The sequence below is a fragment of the Drosophila teissieri genome, chromosome 2R (assembly GCF_016746235.2).
Source record: "Drosophila teissieri strain GT53w chromosome 2R, Prin_Dtei_1.1, whole genome shotgun sequence".
NCBI classification, from domain to species: domain Eukaryota; kingdom Metazoa; phylum Arthropoda; class Insecta; order Diptera; family Drosophilidae; genus Drosophila; species Drosophila teissieri.
The window spans coordinates 1,801,655-1,822,754 of record NC_053030.1 but is presented as its reverse complement, the minus strand read 5'-3'; the positions used below and the strand labels follow the sequence as shown (position 1 = coordinate 1,822,754).

The following is a 21,100-nucleotide window of genomic DNA, read 5'->3' as shown; positions in this document are numbered from 1 at the left end:
AGGAAGTGTTCCCAAAGATTATAACAAACAATGTTCCGGCTTAATAAATATTTCATTTTTATTTTATTTAACTAAAATAAGTCTGTTTATATTTTCGTATTAATAGAAGTGTTTTTTCATCCTGGTAGAGGAAAAGCAAAAATCTGCAATATATAGATTACATATGTAATGTAAAACAAGAGAGAACGCTATAGTCGAGTTCCCCGACTATCTGATACCCGTTACTCAGCTAGTGGAAGTGCGAAGGAGAATCTTCAACACTGACAGTTTTTGTCGGTTTGAGGGCGTTAGAGTGGGCGTGGCAAAAAGTTTTTTGGCAAATCGATAGAATATTACAAGACTAATACAAAAATGAAAAAATATCAAAACTTTTTTCAAAAGTGTGGGCGTGGCAGCTTTGGGCGGTTTGTGGGCGTGGCAAAAAGTTTTTTGGCAAATCGTTAGAAATTTACAAGACTAATACAAAAATGAAAAAATATCGAAACATTTTTCAAAAGTGTGGGCGTGGCAGCTTTGGGCGGTTTGTGGGCGTTAGAGTGGGCGTGGCAAAAAGTTTTTTTGCATACCGTTAGAAATTTACAACACTAATACAAAAATGAAAAAATATCAAAACAATTTTCAAAAGTGTGGCGTGGCAGTTTTGGGCGGTTTGTGGGCGTTAGAGTGGGCGTGGCAAAAAAAAGAAAAAAAAAAAAAAAAAAAAAAAAAAAAAAAAGTGGAGGCAGTGGGGGGGCGTAGAGTGGGCGTGGCAACATGAATCGACAAACTTGCGCTGCGTCTATGTCCCTGGAGTCCGTATGTTTAATCTCAATTTTCTAGCTTTCGTAGTTCCTGAGATCTCGACGTTCACACGGACAGACGGACGGTCAGACGGACGGACAGACGGACATGGCCAGATCGACTCGGCTACTGATCCTGATCAAGAATATATATACTTTATATGGTCGGAAACGCTTCCTTCTGCCTGTTACATACTTTTCAACGAATCTAGTATACCCTTTTACTCTACGAGTAACGGGTATAACTACTTGTAAAATAGGAACCGAAATATGAAAGCCGTCACTAAATTTCTAAGCAACCAAAAAATTGAAAATTCAACTGAACAGAAACGCTATAAACAACAAAAATGCGTTGTGATTCTTTGTCTTCTTTTATCGTTTTCGTCATCAGCTTTTAGTAAGTACCGTTTCTTCAAAATTTGCTTGCATTCTTACTATGGCAGTCAAAACTATGGCGTCGGGCTATGTAAGAAAAAATAAACGTACAATTTAGAGAAAATATTTTATATATTCTTTTGAGCTATATGTTTTTGATTTTTTTTACATATGTATATGTACGACGTATGTATGTACGTATGTATGTATGTTAAAAAATGTATATTAATATTCACAATTATAAAAAGAGTACATTGTTCACTTAAAATATAATTGAAAGAACTGCTGTATTTCTACAGAAACTGTGTGTAGAATGTTCGCTGTTCTGTAGAAAAAGAAGCACTTCATAATACTTATTTTCCTCGACGCGATCACGAACTTTCGACTGGGTGGTTGGGTGGAGAATATTAATTTATCAGCGGACGGACTTATACATAGCTGTCGCTATCTCTAAAATCGAATGATAACATATTTATGGACATGCATACATACATATAACGGACCAATTTTAATTTTGCGGTATTAATATCAACAAAGAAGGCAACCGGGAAATTAAAATTGGCAGTTCGCTGTATTTAAACGCAGCTGGTATGCAACAATTGCGCGCAATACGGCGCGAAGAGTTTTTTAGTGCTTATATATTTTGACGTGTAAACAAATGTTGAATAACGAACAGACCCGCGGCTTTGCCCTGCTGCATATTTTCATGCTGTTGCTGCTGAATAAAAAAATCGGATTGGTAGATGGCGATAAAGTTACGGTAAGATTCTTAACTGCTCAAGGGTTTACAAAAGTTCTTGTCCAAAGTTACAAAAATGCCTTACATCTTTAAATAGCTAACTTCAGAACAATAGATAATTTTCTTTTTAAAGATCATCTTTTTCTGCTTTTAAATTATTAGTTTTAAAACTTGTTGACCTCTTGAGTTATTTTATATATGTACATATATACCCATAGACCAGAGCTAAACTATACTTTATAGCCTTAAAATTATAAATTATAGAATTTAGGATTATGAATGTTTAGTTCGAAATCTTGATACTTTAATCTAATCTCTAAGAGCGAATTGATAACTAGTAGTGTCTCAGATAGTTAAGTTTCTCAGCCGCTACTCAGCCAAAAAGGGTGTCAGGAATATGAAGCAATTATTTATATTTATTTATTCTACTCTTTTTCGCTCAAAACCTAAAATTATTATTTCTTTAAATCTTTGGAAGTATCCGATTCATTAGAATAGAATTGCAATTTTGGTGTTTCGCTAGATTTAATGCCTATAAAAAGTCTCTACCATGTCTCGTCTTTAGCAGTCAAAAGCAAGAGAGAACGCTATAGTCGAGTTCCCCGACTATCTGATACCCGTTACTCAGGTAGTGGAAGTGCGAAGGAGAGTCAACACTGACAGTTTTTGGCGGCTTGTGGGCGTTAGAGAAGGCGTGGCAAAAAGTTCTTTGACAAATCGATAGTAATTTACAAGTCTAATACAAAAACAAGAGAGAACGCTATAGTCGAGTTCCCCGACTATCTGATACCCGTTACTCAGCTATTCGAAGTGCGAAGGAGAGTCTTCAGCACATACAGTTTTTGGCGGTTTTGTGGGCGTTAGAGTGGGCGTGGCAAAAAGTTTTTTGGCAAATCGTTAGAAATTTACAAGACTAATACAAAAATGAAAAATATCAAAACATTTTTCAAAAGTGTGGGCGTGGCAGCTTTGGGCGGTTTGTGGGCGTTAAAGAGGGCGTGGCCAAAAGTTTTTTGGCAAATCGTTAGAAATTTACAAGACTAATACAAAAATGAAAAAATATCCAAACATTTTTCAAAAGTGTGGACGTGGCAGTTTTGGGCGGTTTGTGGGCTATATCGTCTATATCGCTGGAGTCTGTATGCTTAATCTCAACTTTCTAGCTTTTGTAGTTCCTGAGATCTCGACGTTCATACGGACGGACAGACGGACGGACATTCGGACATGGCCAAATCGACTCGGCTACTGATCCTGATCAAGAATATATATACTTTATATGGTCGGAAACGCTTCCTTCTGCCTGTTACATACTTTTCAACGAATCTAGTATACCCTTTTACTCTACGAGTAACGGGTATAATGAAAAAATATCAAAACATTTTTCAAAAGTGTGGGCGTGGCAGTTTTGGGCGGTTTGTGGGCGTTAGAGTGGGCGTGGCAAAAAGTTGTTGGCAAACCGATAGAAATTTACAAGACTAATACAAAAATGAAAAATTTTTCAACAATTTTGTTAAAATTGTGGGCGTGGCAGCTTTGGGCGGTTTGTGGGCGTTAGAGTGGGCGTGGCAACATGAATCGACCAACTTGCACTGCTTCTATTTCTCTGGAGTTTGTATGCTTAATCTGAACTTTCTACCTTATGTAGTTCCTGAGATCTCGACGTTCATACGGACAGACGGCCAGACGGACAGACGGACATGGCCAGATCGACTCGGCTACTGATCCTGATCAAGAATATATATACTTTATATGGTCGAAAACGCTTCCTTATGCCTGTTACATACTTTTCAACGAATCGAGTATACCCTTTTACTCTACGAGTAACGGGTAACTACCCAAATAACTACTAAACTCATACAATAAATGCTCAGAATCGTGAATCGTTCTCGGCCTAAGTATTCTTGCTCTCTAAATGAAAAACTTTCGGTTTTAGGAATAGGGGATCTCGCTTTACCGATGCCAAAACTTGAAATTTCTCCTTAATGACTAAGACCAACGCTGCAATCGAAGTTTTATCAAATAATAGAAATCGGGTTGGAATTTGTTCTTTATTGGTCAACGTTCAGTTTTAGACCAAAAATCAAATGTAAGTAAAATTGAGGAGAAGCCTGCTTTAAGAATATGTTAATGTGATGTGAGGAGACCTTCATTAAAAAAAAATTGGAGAAATAGTTTTTACGTCTTTATTTCTTTGATCTCAGCTTAATACTACATTTTAGTGACAAATATCTTTCTTGTACTGCCCTTTTTCTTACATTATTCCAGAAGCGAGATCGCCCGCTTGGCATATTGATTGTAAGATTTAGAGTGCCGCTTAGGGAGAGCGGCATCGCTTGCTTCGGATGTGGATTGTTTACATTGCGTGCACACTCAGCTTATTATATCTTTGAACAGTACTATATACATATATGAATTGTCACTTCCCTCCCCTTAAAAGAGTTGCCTATGCTTGTGCTGGCATTACAGGGTATAATGCAGGAAACTTCTTGTTGTGGTTCTTGATTATTTTTTTCTTGTTTTCTAAGTTTTATATATAGAAAGGTTTTAGTGTACAAATTTTTCATAGGACAAGAAAAATGATAATAACAATAATTACAATTATTATTGCTATATAAAATGTGGAATTATTTTCTGAAATTAATTTTAAAACGTCATTATGTTCTACCATTTTTATCTTAGTTACATTAATCGGTAAATACTATAGAGTTAAATCAAATTCTGGACTTAAAGAATTTTCGCTTAAAATAACATTTCTAATCTTAACTTTACATTGTTTAGTTCTTATAATTTTGCTTCCGTTTATTTTTATATCCCTATTTAATTCTTGACAATTTTGTGAGATTATAGTTTCAGTTAGATTCCATGTTAGTATTATTTTTACATCTCCATTTAATTCTTGACAATTTGGTGAGATTGTAGTTTCAGTTAGATTCTACGTAAGTATTATTTGGTTCATCGGATAATTTGATAATTTCCCTTGACGGATTTGGTATAAAATTACAAATTGGATTCTTACGCTTAATTATATTTTTAATGCAGTCATTGTTAACTTCTTTTTTATCTTGATTATAAATTTTAATCTCATCTTCAAAATATGTTTGTTGATCTGAATAGTCTAACATATCCATTATGGTCAGGATAGGGAACTATTTTAATGGTCCTAATGGTTTTGTGGTTAATAGGGATATGTGAAATAAGTAATAATAAGTTGAATTTTTTGCAATTGAATCTATTTTTGGTTACTTTTTACCCTTACATTTTCATCATTTGAATTTGTTGAATAATAGAAACCACATCTTTATACAAAAGGTTCCTGTGGAAGTTTAACGGTATTAGTTATATAATTTATATATTTTTTATACCCGTTACTCGTAGAGTAAAAGGGTATACTAGATTCGTTGAAAAGTATGTATCAGGCAGAAGAAAGCACTTCCGACCATATAAAGTATATATATTCTTGATCAGGATCAATAGCCGAGTCGATCTGGCCATGTCCGTCAGCCTGTCCGCCTGTCCGTATGAACGTCGATTTCTGAGGAACTACAAAAGGTAGAAAGTTGACACTAAGCATACAGACTCCAGAGACAAAGACGCAGCGCAAGTTGGTCGATTCATGTTGCCACGCCCACTCTAACGCACACAAACCGCCCAAAACTGCCACGCCCACACTTTTGAAAAATGTTTTGATATTTTTTCATTTTTGTATTAGTCTTGTACATTTTTATTGATTTGCCAAACAACTTTTTGCCACGCCCACTCTAGCGCCCACAATCCGCCAAAAACTGTCAGTGCTGAAGACTCCTTCCTTTTTCCTTAAATTGTGATTTGTAGTATTTGGTTTCCCTATTTCGATTAGTGATTTTGTAATGGTTTTTTCCTACATTTTTATTTGGTTAAAATGGGGTTTTTAATATTCGTCTTTGAATTGGACCTTTTCCGTATTTAGTGTCAATATAAAATTTCTGTCGATCTTCATTTATTTTATCTATTTTCTTTTATTTAATTTTTTTAATTGTCTAATATTGGATGCGTATAAGAAAATTTGAGCAGTTGTTTGTCCAGTTGTGTCATGTTTAATTTTATCGTTATATGTGTAAGGGATTGTTTCTATCTTGCTTAATTTTATATCTTCGTCATCCGATAAATTGATCATACGAATTTTTTCATTTATTGTTTTATGTAGTCTTTCGACGTCTGCTACGCCGTTTTTTACCGTATTGAGTTGCAATTCGATTCCTTCTGCTTCAAGCCATTGCTTTACAGTCAAGCTGGAGAAAGCTCCGTCACTGCCTGCCCTTAGTAATGTAGGTTTACCTAACTTATTAAAAATGCGCATTAATGCGTTCCTGCATTCTAATCAGTCCTTTGTTTAAATTTGCTCAAGTTTAGCGAATTTAGAATTAATGTCAATGCTACTCATGTAATGTTTTCCCTCAGATGAATAAATATACCACAAATTCGTTTCCGCAATGTTCAGGATCGGGTGTGATTTTAAAAGGATATTAAACGTTAATTAAAAACAAAAAATTAATTGATAGCCATGGATAAAATGGCTGAGTTAAGTTTATTTATAAGATCATCAATGGTAGCTCGGTTTAACGTTGGAATTAAAGCAAAAAACATTGCTAATGAGTTTAATGTGTCGCGACAAACTGTGCATTATCAAATTAAAAAGTTTAAGAAACATAAAAAAAAAAAAAAACAGTCAAACGCAAAACAACGATCGTGACGACAAAATCTTATACGGAATTAAAAAAATCCTTGCGAAGCCCAAGCCATTGCAACGCAGTGGAATCTGACCGCCAGCCTTCCGAAAAGTGAGCGTAAGGCAATCAGTGAGCGCACAGTTCGTCGACGTTTAAAGGAACAGGACATGAAGACATATATTGCTAAGGAGGATATATATTTTATTAATTGTTTCAATAAGGAGCTAATCCAGCTTCATTTAAACTTATTTTCATTGTATTAAAGGCCTGTCAAAATACTTATGCCGAAACAAAAAATCATCATATTTCATTAAGTTGTTTATATCTTTTTAAGTTTCAATACAAAAATTTTCGTTTGTTAATTTTTAAGTTTATATTACTTACTCACAAAAAATACAAAATAATCAATACTAGCAAATCAAGCCATTTAAAAGTTTCACTGACAAATGTTCAGCGTTTATTTTGTCAAAATATAGCAGACATATAGCGACAGCAGAGCAGCAGCAGAGCAGCAGCAGAGCGACAGAAGAGAGCAGTAGAAACAGCAGAGCGACAGAGCGAGAGAAGGGGATTCGGAGAGTAGAAGTCAGCAGATACGGACGTCAGAGAACGAGTTAAGAAAGCAGAAAAAACAAAAGCAGAAAACTTAAACTAAACTTTTAACATTCATCGTTAATAATAATACTGATATTTAAATACCTATAATAATAAAAACCAAAGTTGAGTAAATCTCATCTTACATTTGGGGGCTCGTCCTAACCTGAAAATTGCAAGTGACGCCGTCCCGAAAAGTCTCAACGCCGTTCCGAGAAGTTTCAACGCTGTCCCGAAAAGTTTCAACGCCGTCCCGAAAAGTCTCAACGCCGTTCCGAGAAGTCTCAACGCTGCCCCGAGAAGTCTCAAAAGACGAAGAAGAAGAGTTTGACAGACGCCGGTTAGCAACGGGGAATGCGTGTGAGTGAGAAGGAAATTAGGCAAGAGCCGTCGCGGATTCCAATTTCAAAAGGAAAACAGCCATATTACTCAAGGTCAGTGGCTGCAGCAGACAAAAAGATTAAAATGAGTACGCCGTTGGAAAGCGATTGCGAAATAAGTGGAAATGAAAGTACGAAAGAAATGAAAATCGTGCAAGAACTTGTCGCAACAAGCGGAGAGCAATGTGGGAACGCAAGAAGCAACATGCAGAATCTTGTCGCAACAAGCGGAGAGCAAGGTGGGAATGCAAGAAACAACATGCAGAATCATGTCGGGACAAGTGGAGAGCAACGTGGCGCAGCTGGTTTAATCGAAAGCAGCTCGATTGGCGAAAATACAAGAACGCTGAAAGATTTAGTGCAGCTTCTTGCTATTAAGATTGGAGCGGAGGAGCGAAACAACGGTTGCTCGATTACGGCAGAAAGCTTTGCGAAGATCATTCCAGAGTTTGACGGAGAGTCCATGCCGGTTAAAAATTGGTTTGACAATTTTGAGATGAATGCGGCAGCCTACGATCTGAACATTAAGCAGATGTATGTTCAGGCTCGCGCCAAAATGACGAACACAGCGAAGTTGTTTTTGGACTCTACGTATGTACACCAATACTCAGAGATGCGTATGCTGATGGAGACAGAGTTCAGTCGACAATATGTGTGCAGCGCGGATGTACACGAGCAGCTCCGCGACCGCAAGAAACGCAAGCAGGAATCTTTTCACGAATACCTACTACAGATGAAAAAGATCGCTTCACTTGGCAACATTGATGCACGTTCAGTTATCCGCTATGTTGTTGACGGCTTGAACATGAGAAGTGATTTCAGATACTCTCTCTACAGTTGCAAGTCTTACAAAGAACTACAGGAGCAGTATGAGGTGTTCGACCGTGTGGTCGAGAAGCCATTTAATCCTAACGAGGGAAAGTGGACGTCGAGCCAGAAAAAGCAGCACGAGGGACAGCACGACAGGAAGAGTCACTGCTTTAACTGCGGATCATTAGATCATCATCGTAAGGACTGCAAGTCTGCTGTAAAATGCTTCAGTTGCAACAAAGAGGGTCACATGTCAAGAGATTGCCCTGGGTCAGCTGCTGGCGTCCAAGTCGTACGCAGCTCAAGTCGCATGAAAAATGTCACTATCAACAATGTGGCAGTGGAGTGTCTGGTAGATACGGGAGCCGATGTATCTATACTGCGCAAGTATATCTTTAACAAGATACCAAATGTTACCCTGGAGAGGTGTGCGTCAAAGCTTCGTGGGCTGGGAAGGAAGATTACGTGCACAGTTGGCTACTTTTTGGCGGAGGTTGCGGTGGACAAGGAGATGACTAGACACAAGTTCGTCGTAGTGGAGGATGAAGACATCGAGTATGATGCGCTGCTCGGTTTTGATTTTGTATCGAAGTTTGACTTTTCGCTGTCGGCCGACGGATACAAGTTTTCTTCCCCGCTGGGGTAGAAAGCTTGTGAGGAACCAAATCAGATGAGTATTTACAACATAATAAATTCAGATGATGAAATAGATGTTCCTCCGCAGTTCGCTAAAGAGGTGTCGCTGCTGATCAATAACTACAAGGCGGTGGATTCGGTAGCCGAAGTTCCAGTGAGGCTAAGAATCGTTCCGGATGGTGAAATCATCCCATTTCGTCAATCCCCAAGTAGATTTGCGATTGCCGAAGAGAATGACGTGGAAAAGCAGATCAACGAATGGTTAGATGCTGGAATCATTCGCCCATCTACATCTAACTTTGCTAGCCGTCTTGTACTGGTGAGCAAAAAAGATGGCACACGGCGTATTTGCGTCGATTTTCGAAAGCTGAACTCGATGGTTTTGAGAGACTGTTTTCCCGTTCCTATAATCGACGACGTTCTGCAAAAGCTGCAAAAAGCACGCCTTTTTACTGTAATGGACTTGGAGAATGGTTTCTTCCACGTGGCCATTGAGGAGGATAGCAAAAAATTCACAGCCTTCATCACCAAATCCGGATTGTACGAATTCAATAGAACCCCGTTTGGATTTCGGAACTCGCCAGCTGTTTTTATTTGTTACGTTAATCACGGTTAATCATGGGGCCTCGTGGTGTAGTGGATAGTGTAACTACCTGCTAACCACGGGGTCGTGGGTTCAAACCCCACCCATGACGAGAGCATGGCCATACAAAAAAACTTCCTCTCTGAAATGCTTTTCTAACTTGTAGAACATAACTGCCTATTACAACAATCTTCGGCAACTTCCACTTGCCACACCATCCCACCCCCTCATTACATGGGAGAAAAACGGGGGCACCCACATAGTACCAAGCGCACCCTGTGTTTTTCTGCGAACAGCAACAACACCCAGCAGGGCGATCGCGTACCAGACTGTTCGCTTTTCTACGAATAACAACACAACACCGTAGGCGCCACTCCCCGATGGCGACAGGTGGCAGCCCCACCACTGGGATAAGCCGCATCTGGCCAATCACCAGATCGGTCGAAAAACTTACAACGATTACTGAAACTAATACGAGAAATACGGACACGAATTGGACAATGGAACGTTAGAACTCTAAGAGAACCATCTAGGTTAGCACAGTTCGAGGCGGAGATGGAGAAACTCCACATTGCAATAGCTGGAATCAGCGAGATGAGGTGGACTGGCAGTGGGGAAACAACAACATCAGATAGCAATCTAGTCCTACACAGTGGCAACAGTGACGGCAGCAGATATGGAGTGGGAATTTTCGTGTCCAAGCGCATAAAGAAGGCACTGGTTTCCTGGGAACCCATTTCTGATAGAATCATGACCGCCAGGTTCAGATGTAGAGCTAGATATATAAACATCACTCAATGCTATGCCCCGACGGAAGACGCAAACGACGACACCAAGGACGACTTCTATACTGCCCTTACAGCAACCTTCAACAAGTTACGGCAAAGTGACATTAACATCCTCATGGGTGACTTCAATGCAAAAATTGGCCCCAACAACACCGGACTAAGATCTGTCATGGGCCAGCATGGAACTGGGACTCGCAACGATAATGGAGAGAGATTAGTGGAACTCTGCCAGCTATTCCAACTGGTCATCGGTGGCACATTATTCCCACACAAAGATGTCCACAAATACTCCTGGACATCTCCAAGTGGTAATACGCGCAACCAGATCGACCACATATGCATTAGCAGGAAATGGAGACACTCGCTACTGGACGTACGGAACAAAAGGGGAGCAGCCATAGACAGTGATCATGAGTAGTTGGTCATTGGAGAACTTTCAATAAAGCTCAACCGCAACCACTCAAGAAACACTGGCAACAGTCAACACCGGCGTGCGCCCCCCCTGAACCTGCACCTCCTTAGCGACTCTACTCTGAAGACGAGAATGACGTCCACGCTGCGAGAACAGCTGATCCCCCTAGAAGACCACCCATGGGAGTACACCTGCAGGCAACTAAGGACCACGGCGGAGGAAATACTTGGCCTGCAACAACGCGGAAGAACGGACTGGATACCTGAAGGGACCTGGGACCTAATCAGAAGGAGGAACCACCTGAAGCCTCTGGCGGACCAGCTCACGCAGTACCGTGAGGAGTATCGCGGACTATGCAGAGCGGTGAAAAAGTCGGCCAGAAAGGACAAAAGAGCACAGCTGGATAGATTTGCGGCAGACGCAGAACGAGCAGCCGGCGAGAAAAACATGCGCTCGCTATACCAGCAGATCTCACGGATCACAGGAACCCATCACAGACAGAACAAACCAGTCAGAGATTTAGAAGGTAACCTCTTATCCAATGATGGCGCCAACACTTCATGGGAATTAGCCACACCACATCACCAAACGTGGCCATAGACTACAGGAGTGTTGTGCCGCCAAGTAGCAGGATACCCTCTGCACCCCCGAATGTAACAGAAATCGTGAATGCAATAAAGAAGCTGAAGCACAACAGGGCAGCTGGCGAAGACAACATTCCAGCCGAATTGCTTCAAGTTGACACCCAACTAATGGCTGAAACATTGCATCCACACTTCTCACGCATATGGGAAGGCGAGACGGTGCCAGACTCCTAGAAAAACGGAATCATTGTGAAGCTTCCCAAAAAAGGCGACCTTAGTGACTGCAACAACTGGAGAGGGATAACACTGCTCAACACCAGCTACAAGATCTTAGCTACACTTCTGAACGAACGCCTCCAGGAAAAAATTGAGCCAACAATACGAGACGAACAGGCAGGCTTCAGACCACACAGGAGTTGCGTAGACCAGGCAAATACACTACGCATAATAACCGAGCAAGCTGTGGAAGGGAGAGCCCCGCTTTACCTCCTGTTTATCGATTTCAAGAAGGCATTCGACTCAGTTGAAAGAGCAGCAATATGGCGAGCACTTGCAAGAAAAGGAGTACCTGCAAACCTCATCGCCATCATCAAATCGATGTATGACGATGCCAACCTGGCGGTACTGCACAATGGAAAAACTAGTGCACCTTTCCAGACGAACACCGGAATTCGGCAAGGATGCCCGCTGTCACCACTCCTCTTCAACATCGTAGTCGACGAGTTAATGAGCGAAGTATGCTCTTCCAAGCGCGGAATTTCGTGGAACCTCACCAGACACCTTGAGGACTTGGACTACGCAGACGACATCTGTCTCATATCGCACAGACTCGGCGACATACAGAGGAAAAGTGACGACCACGTCAGGATAGCCAGCAGCGTAGGGCTCGAGATAAACATAGCGAAAACAAAAGCTATGCGCTTCAACCACTCCAGCCAAGGAAACATCAACATAAATGGGAACCCAATCGAGTTCATTACGAGTTTCCCATACCTTGGCACCATCATATCCAACAGTGGTGGAGTGGATGATGATGTCTCCAGTCGTCTTGGCAAAGCCCGCTCAGCATTTGGGAGACTATACCGCATATGGAGAGACCGAAAAATCAGCCGACGAACAAAGCTCAGGATCTACAATGCGTGTGTGAAATCCATACTGCTATACGGAAGTGAGACATGGCTCGCCACGAAGAAAATGACGCAGAAGCTACAGGCTTTCAGCAACAAATGCCTGAGAGTCATATGTGGGGTATTCTGGCCAAACAGAATAACCAACACAGAACTGTGGCGCGTTACAGACGAGTCCCCGATTCATATACAAATAAGGAAGAAAAAATGGATGTGGATTGGGCACGCTCTCAGAAGAAACCCGAGTAGCATTGTGAGGATGGCACTAGATTGGAACCCGCAAGGAAGCAGGCGAGTGGGAAGGCCAAGAGCAACCTGGAGAAGAACCGCTCACCAAGAACTAGCCCAAATAAACACTACATGGGAAAGTGCAAAACAGACAGCTCAAAATAGAGTTAGATGGAAAGCTCTCGTAGAAGCCCTAAGTTCCCGAGTGGAATAGAAGGAATTAAAAAAAAAAAAAAAAAAAAACGTTAATCACGTGTTCCAAGAGCTGATGAGCAGAGATGTACTCGACTTGTACATGGATGATATAATTATCCACGCCGAGACTGCAGAGCAATGTTTGGAAAAGATTAAACTCGTGTTTAACAGAGCTGGAGCGTTTGGCCTGAAGATAAAGTGGCGAAAATGTCACTTCTTGCAAAAGAAGATTTATTTTTTGGGCCACAACATTGAGGACGGAAACATAGGGCTTGGACAGGAAAAGACAGCTGCGGTCAGCCAAAAAACGTCAGAGCAGTCCAAGCTTTTTTAGGGCTGACTGGATTTTTCAGAAAATTTGTATTGAATTATTCGCAGATTGCACGCCCATTAACTGACCTGCTGCGAAAAGATGTTTGCTTTCAAATGGCCCATCCGCAGATGAATGCATTCCATAGTTTGAAGGATGCGTTGACAAAGGAACCCGTTTTAAAGTTGTATATCAGAGCGGCCAAAACTGAATTACACACGGATGCATCAAAAGATGGATTTGCAGCGGTTTTAATGCAGTGGTTCGATGGCAGACTCCATCCAATACAATACTGGAGTAAGAAGACGTCAGAAGCTGAGTCCGCCAGCACAGTATATCTAGAAGCAAGGCCGTTATCTAGCGGTGAAGAAATTTAGACATTATCTGCTGGGATCGCCGTTTAAGCTGGTTACGGATTGCTCTGCTTTTAAACAAACCCTACAGAAAGCGGATGTGCCGAGGGCAGTCACGTAGTGGATTGTTTACCTGCAGGATTTCGAGTTTGCAGTGGAACATCGCCCTGGGGAACGGTTGAAGCATGTGGACTGCCTTAGTCGCTATCCCGATCGTGTGATGCTCGTGTCCTCTGAGATCACAGCTCGAATCAAAGTCGCACAAGGAAAAGATGAGATGCTAAAGTCAATTATGGAAATTCTGGAGAGTCGTCCATATGAGGGCTACAAGATGAAAGCTGGACTTGTCTTCAAGGAGGTGAACGGCAATGACCTCCTTGTGATCCCGAAATCGATGGAGAAAGAAGTAATTGTTGAAGCCCATAGTACAGGTCATTTTGCACTACAGAAAACTGTTCATGCTGTTCAACAATTGTATTGGATTGGAGAACAGAAGGCTCAGCAGGTAGTGAACAACTGTGTGAGATGCATCATTTTCAACAAGAAACTTGGCAAGAAGGAAGGATTCCTAAGCTGTATTGATAAAGGTGATCAACCCCTTCACACGCTGCACGTTGATCATTTGGGCCCCATGGAAGTTATTTCCCCATGGAAATAAATATTGGAAGTCCCAATAAAAAGATAGATACCGGATTATAGACAGAAACATTCGGTTCCGATTGACTCTAGGGTATGAGATGTTAATTTTACCCTATTCTACACCCTCCCTACCTTGACAACACCGGAAAAAATATATGGGTTTTCCCTTAAGCTAACGTTAAGGTAGCTACTATTTATGTTCTAGGATCGGCATGGTGTTCGGCGACAGACCCACAAGAAAAAAAATTAAACCTTCATTTCAATTATATAATATTTATTATAATTATAAGTAAAAGATTAAAAAACAAGATAGAACGCTATAGTCTGATACCCCGACTATCTGATACCCGTTACTCAGCTAGTGAAAGTGCGAAGAGAAATTACAACACTGACCGTTTTTGGCGGTTTGTGGACGTTAGAGTGGGCGTGGCAAAAAGATTTTTGGTATATTGAGTTAAATTTACAAGACGAACAAAAATGTGAAAAAATTGCACAACATTTTTCAAATATAGTGACCTTCTCTTTAGCTTTTGCTCTAGCAATCTGAATCAAGTCCTGCTGTTTAAGAGAAGTATCGTCAGACAGCAGATTAAGTTTTTGAAGAAGCTCGTAATCTTGACCATTTAATATCATGTTTTGGCCAAACGCCGAGAAATAGGGCGAGAATCCAGTGCTGCGGTGAATACAGGCTCTTAATAAACCACTACTTTCGTTGAGATGGCTATCCCAATTCGAATGGTCATTACCAAATCGAATTGCCGCAATAACTGATCTATTTAGCCTTTCACTGGCGTTGGCCTGTGGCGAATAGACAGCGTACACATATGATTAATGCCAAATCGTGTTAAGAACGATTCAAAAAAAGCCAGATTTGAATTGGGAACCCTTATCGGTTAGTACTACCTCGGGTACCCCAAAAACGTAAAACAAGTAATTCTCTAAATAGTCACAAATCCGGTTAGAAGTAAACTTCTTTAAAGGATGTAAGAAATGAAATTTAGTATGATGGTCAACGATGATAAGTAGTCCTATGTTACCTTTCTTTGATCTGGGGTAGGGTCCCAGCAGATCAATGTATAGTTTCTGAAACTGTAAAGGATCCAAATAAGAAGACTTTATTTGTGAGTTGATAATTTTAAACTGAGTCTTTATTTTCTAAGTATTAGCTTAGGTAGCTAACATGAAATTTTCATATTCTAATCTTATCTCTAACTAGACCAACGCAGTGGCCATTGTAACGAACCGCTACACTGATACAAAAATACAACAGGCCAGATTTTAGCTCGAGATCTGAGCGCACGCAAGATAATTGTCCGGCTTGGCTCGTCGACGACGGGGGTGATGATCTTGCCCAGATCTCGGAATGCCTATACATAATTTCAATAAAAGATAGATAGCGACAATAAGCTACAACCGGGATAGAGATACTCACACACAAATAGATAACTGCTGCGAAAAGACAAATACCTTCACTTTGGCTGAACCCTTCTCTCACCTCCTCGGATGTTATGGAGGCGCTTGTCTTGCCTACCCTACCTATGGTCGCTCATACCCCCAGCGCTAAATAGCCTGAGCGACCCCTTTTGCATGTGCTACCCTACATTACCAAGCAAAGCTAGCTGCGGCCACTTCAAAATTTCTTCAAAACATTATAAAATTTTTATTACGAGCTAAACGGAAATAAATAACTTAGACTAAACAATAAACACATGATACAAATATAAATATAAATGGTATACGATAGAATGTGTGAATATAATACGAGTAGAGTATAAAAAAAATTATTAAAATGTTTTTTTAACTATTGAGACTATTTTTTTTTTCACAACTCAAAGGCTGGATGAAATTGACGGGGACGGCAATTCGAAATAGGATTTATAGGCCAAATTTTTTATATATTTAAAGAAAATATTGCCGCTGAAAGGGCATTTTTTTCTTTTTGCAACAACAATTACTCGTGCCCAGTATAAAATCTTTTAGCTTAATCATACGGTTTTACCATCGTTACTTCTTCGTTTCTTTTCTGCCAACATTTATGTTTTTCTTTTCGAATATAACTTTTCCTTTTATTTGTTACATAAGATCTTGTGATATTATAAATTTGGCACTCACCGCAATATCCACATCCACCGACGAAAGCGCTTTCCTGGTTGAACTGCTAGAATTGGGAGAAAAGATCACGGGCAAGGGGTGCAACCAAAATTGGTAAGATAACGATGACACGCACTCTACACTTGTTTAAACGACACTTTTATTATATTTTTTTATTTCGCGCTTTTTGAGACAACTAAACGAAAATTTAATCCTCGTTGGATTTGCCGCCCTACATTTCTCGTATCGTTTTCTTATATTTTTTTTTACCTTAATCTAACCTTAATTTTACGGATTTTTCTTTTCTTTTCTTTCTTTTGGTTCTATATAGTTTTTCTTTCTTCGCAACGTTGTGGTTTACATCTAAACGAATCTGAGCCTAATTTTTGGGCTTTTTAAAAGGTTTATTCCCGGCGGGAAGATAGCGCGAGCGGTTCGCAGCGGCGACAAATGACCGGCGGGCGGATTAACTCATAACTAAATCGCTCGGCTCAGCAAACTATGTTCCGTTGGTCCCCAGCATAAAAGTTTTTCTTTTATCCAGGCTGCTTCTTCGAAGATTAATTCTCTTGGCCGAAATTGGGTTTCTTCAGGGATTTTAATTGTGTTTCCTGCTGCTGCCGCAGGTGTGGGCGACGATCGCGCCGGACCTGTTCCCACAAGCTTGCCCCTATCATAATATTCGACAAACGTACCCATCTACCTGAGCGTTCGCTCCTAATCGCTTACCTCCAAATCCACAGCTCCACACTATTATAAACCAAATTCTTTCGATGGCACTTAATCAATTTCAACTTTACTTACACAGAAGGTTTGGCTTGGACACAACCATCCTTTCACCACGCTTGCCAAAAAGGAAATGGAAGATCATGACGCCGGAAAAGTGGCGGTAAGCCTCTACGAGAAAGTAGGTGAAATGGACACCGTTGACGCTAGCCACTGTTACTCTCTCGCATCAATTCGTCTATGCCTCATTCTTACCCTATTTTACCTTAGCGGCGACACAGTTCCTAAAACTTAATCTGACCAACAGATGGCGCTAGAAAGTATCTTTTAGCAAGCGCTACACCATCTGTTCCCCAGATGTGGAAAACTGTCTTAAGTGCAGGAATTTTCCACTGCACGATATTCCTTATCTTCAAGGAAACGATACGTGACCGCTTGCATCTCTATTTAAGGGATGAAACCCACGCAGGAGTTCGTTGTTTATCACGCTCAGGCGTTGTTTATTTTTAGATAAGGCATTGCTGCATTGACTAGCTGTACATACATTTCTTATGTAAAGCCTTTTATGTATATACATGTTCGTCTGAACAGAAACGCTCTATCTGAGGTCATTGGTTTACCCATAGGTGGTCGCAAAACAGTATTTGTAGGCCTACAAACATAACAAGCCGATACGTAAGTACGTAGTTGAGTCACCATTCCTGGCCAAAACAGATATCGCTTCAGCTTTGCCCGACCAAGAAGAAGACAGAGTTTCAGACTTAAACCACCTTTATTCGGACGCGCGTCGTTGCTCCTTTGCTGTCCCTCCTCCGTCGTCCTGCGTCGCTTTCGATGGCGGATCCGTACCGGCTTGCCTGGGGCTTAGGATGTTATGGCGACAGGGTGTATCGTCCGTAAGACAAGCTAGTGCTCCTCCCCGAACCACCTTTGCCGACCACTGACTCCACCGTCCCTTCCTGCGTATGCCGGGCACTCGTCGCCCTTGCCGAAGGATAACCTGCGGGCTCGACCGGGGCTTAGGATGTTATGGGGCAGGTTATCGTCCGTGAGATAAGCTAGCGCTCCTCCCCGAACCACCTTTGCGACCACTGACTCCACCGTCCCTTTCTGACCACGCTAGGTCCTGGTGTTCGCTTGTCCCTCGCTGGTCCTTGCTTGCGGAGATCCTCTCTGGATACCCGCTTGACACACTTGTACTTTCGCTGCTTCACTGTCACTCGGTATTGACTGTCTGCCCGTGTGGCGTACTTTCTCGCTGACTTTCCGTGTACTCCGCGTACCTTTCCCGATCGACTATGTGACTGTATGGCCCTTCGCGCACTTTCTTATTGACTGTCCCGAGCTGCGCCTGCGCCGTCTCTTATATAGGCTGCGGGAATCCCGTTATTTTCCTTTTTGCACACGGCTCGCTCGGGTACAAGGTCCAAAACATGTCCCGTTAGTTCACGGTGCGTCCTCTTTGTGCTTGTCCAAAGTCCGAACCGTTACCGTTCGACCTTTGTGCCCTTGGCTGGCTTGAGTCCAAGGTCCAGCGCGGTACCGTTATTTCACGGTGCGTCCTCTTTGTGCTTGTTCAACGTCCATACCGTTACCGTACGACCTCTGCGCCCTTGGCCGGTTCTAGTCCAAAGTCCAGCGCGGTACCATTATTTCACGGCTCTCCGCTTTGCCGGCGTCCAAGGTCCATTATTTCCCGTTTGACCTGACCGCCCTTGACTCCTCCCGCATTCCAGCCGTCTTCTCCGTTGCTATGCCGATCTCCTGCACTCGGATTTGTGGGGAGTTTTAAGACTCCTCACATCTCCTCCTTTTTTCGGAAGTTTTTGAAAAGGATGTTGCTTCCGGCGGTCCTCCGCTTTGGTTCCTCCTCGCATAGGCAGCTTCTTCGATCTCCGATCGTCGACCCTGCGCCCTTCGTTTTCAGCCTGGCTGTCGCAGCTTATTAGACCCCGTCGTTCAGCGTCTTGACTTGGCATCTTGAACATCCTTGCGCCTTCCTGATCGCAGCCTTTACGTCTCAGCCTATTCGACCCTGTCTTTCAGCATCTCGACGTGGCATCTTGATCCTCGAACTGTGTCGTTCCTTACTCCTCACGTCGACCTGCGCCTCCTTGATCTCAGCCCGGCAGCCTCAGCCTAGTAGACCCTGTCGTTCGACATCTCGACTCGGCATCTCGATCCTCGCGCCCTTCTCCAGCTTCCTGTATCTGTTGCCGTCTGCTTCTGGTCACCAGCTCCGCATTCAAATTTCCCGCCTTCTCACCGCTTTCATCTCTGGCAACTCCACCGATACTCACCATGATCGATGTTGGCGACCGGCGTTGCCACTTCATATTCCTATCGATGTTGTCCCATCGCTGACTGCGCGATCGAGCTATCGAAATTGGCGACCGGCGTTGCCACTTCACGTTCCGATATTTCGATGTTACGATGTCGTGCCGATTGCTGTCAATAGTGTGACAGCGTGTTGAAAATCAATATAAAATATAAAATTTGTTGTTCCCTATCGATCTCACTATCGATCGACCGCTATTATCGTAGCGCCCCCATCCCGATTTTCTCCAGTGTTTTGATGCCCACAGCTGATTTTGTTTGTTTTCATCCAAAGAAGCTGTATGGTGTCATCCTTGCATCCTTGCATCCTGATGTTGGGGCCCACCGCTGGTACGTCCCTTCTTGTTCCGGGGCTGCTGACCCTGGACCCCAAGCGCCCTGGAGTCCAGCTTGCGGCAGCACGTGCCCCTCTCGCTTTCGCGCCTGCGGCATCTTCGCGTCGAACTGCTGCTGCGGATGATTCCGCACCTTTCTCCCCAGGTGGGCTGTGTCGTGCCCACCATCCACGCGGCCTTGGCGGCGACTGCCGTCCGTTGCGATGCGCCATCCTGGCCCTCGCCATCCGGACTTCCTCGTCCGGAGATGGGATTGTTGAAACAATGGAAATTTTTATATCAATTCTTCTTAGCCACTTTTAATATTTATACGTCTGATCCAGTTTGGTTCGCAGAACGAAACTTTGTGAAGACCTAGAACGTTTTTCGGAAAATTGGTCAATAAAGAGGTGGCATCGCTTTCTTCCTTGGAGACGGTTCAGAAATTTTCAATATAAATTTAATTGGCAGACGTCATATTTCTATTCCAGCTTATTGGTCGAAATACTTCCAAGACATAGCGAAAATCTGCGGAAGCGCTGCACCAAAAATATCGAAGGCAGAGCAAATTAACCAAAGCAGCGCTCAAACAACCAAAGCAGCGAAGAATTAGGTAGAGCAGCGGCAGCGCAGCTCCACATAACCAAAACGGCCGCAGCACTGAGAGCAGCGCAGTCGCAAATAACTCAAACGAGGTTTGCCATGACGTCACGAAATTGCCAAAACAACGTATGCCAATTTGGGGTGGGATTTTCTTCTGCTATAAACATGCAGGAATTTTCTCCAAAAAATATATATTATATAAGAAGGCACTGGCACTAAATAGGCACTGAAATAAAATTTTGTTATAAATTGTTCATAAGAAAATGAACAATTTCATACCTTTCCACTTTTTATAAATGCACTTGAAATTCACAGAAAATAATTTTATGACTATGTTTGCCGGTTTTGAACTGATATTATTATATTAAAATGTATTTTTATACATTAACTTCAGAATATAATATTTTCAGCAAAATATATAAATTTATTTCACGCACTTTACTTGAACTTATTGGGTCGGCTGCTGTTCTTAGAGTGAGCTGTACTCAGACTAGGCCTAGACATATATCAAAGCCGATCATGCGACAACGGCAAGTGTAGCCGAAGTCGACAAACATGCGTGGGTTTCGGCACGCACAAACGATGCGCTAGCTTATCCAAGGTGACCAAATTAAAGATAAGCCACGCTTAAGCTAATTGCTTTCGGAACTAGCAAAAGTGGAACGAGAAAAGAAACAAATGGCCCTGTAGGAAATTGGACACTAAAAAAGCGGAAAGAGAAAAGAAACAAAGGACCCTGTAGGAAATTTGACACTACACTTCATAGACTGCTTGTTCGACTCATTGTTGTC

At 42.0% G+C, this 21,100-nt stretch overlaps 1 protein-coding gene across 2 annotated transcripts in view; it reads left to right on the top strand.

Annotated features, from left to right (window-relative positions):
* Positions 1 to 1,729: 1,729 nt before the first annotated feature.
* Positions 1,730 to 21,100, top strand: part of LOC122612847 (lipase 3) — a 56,540-nt gene continuing 37,169 nt past the window's right edge. For both annotated transcript variants that reach the window (XM_043786705.1, XM_043786706.1), the window contains exon 1: positions 1,730 to 1,914. In XM_043786705.1, coding sequence (XP_043642640.1) covers positions 1,813 to 1,914 — 102 coding nt within the window. In that variant the 5' untranslated portion in view covers positions 1,730 to 1,812. The remainder of the gene's footprint in view (positions 1,915 to 21,100) is intronic.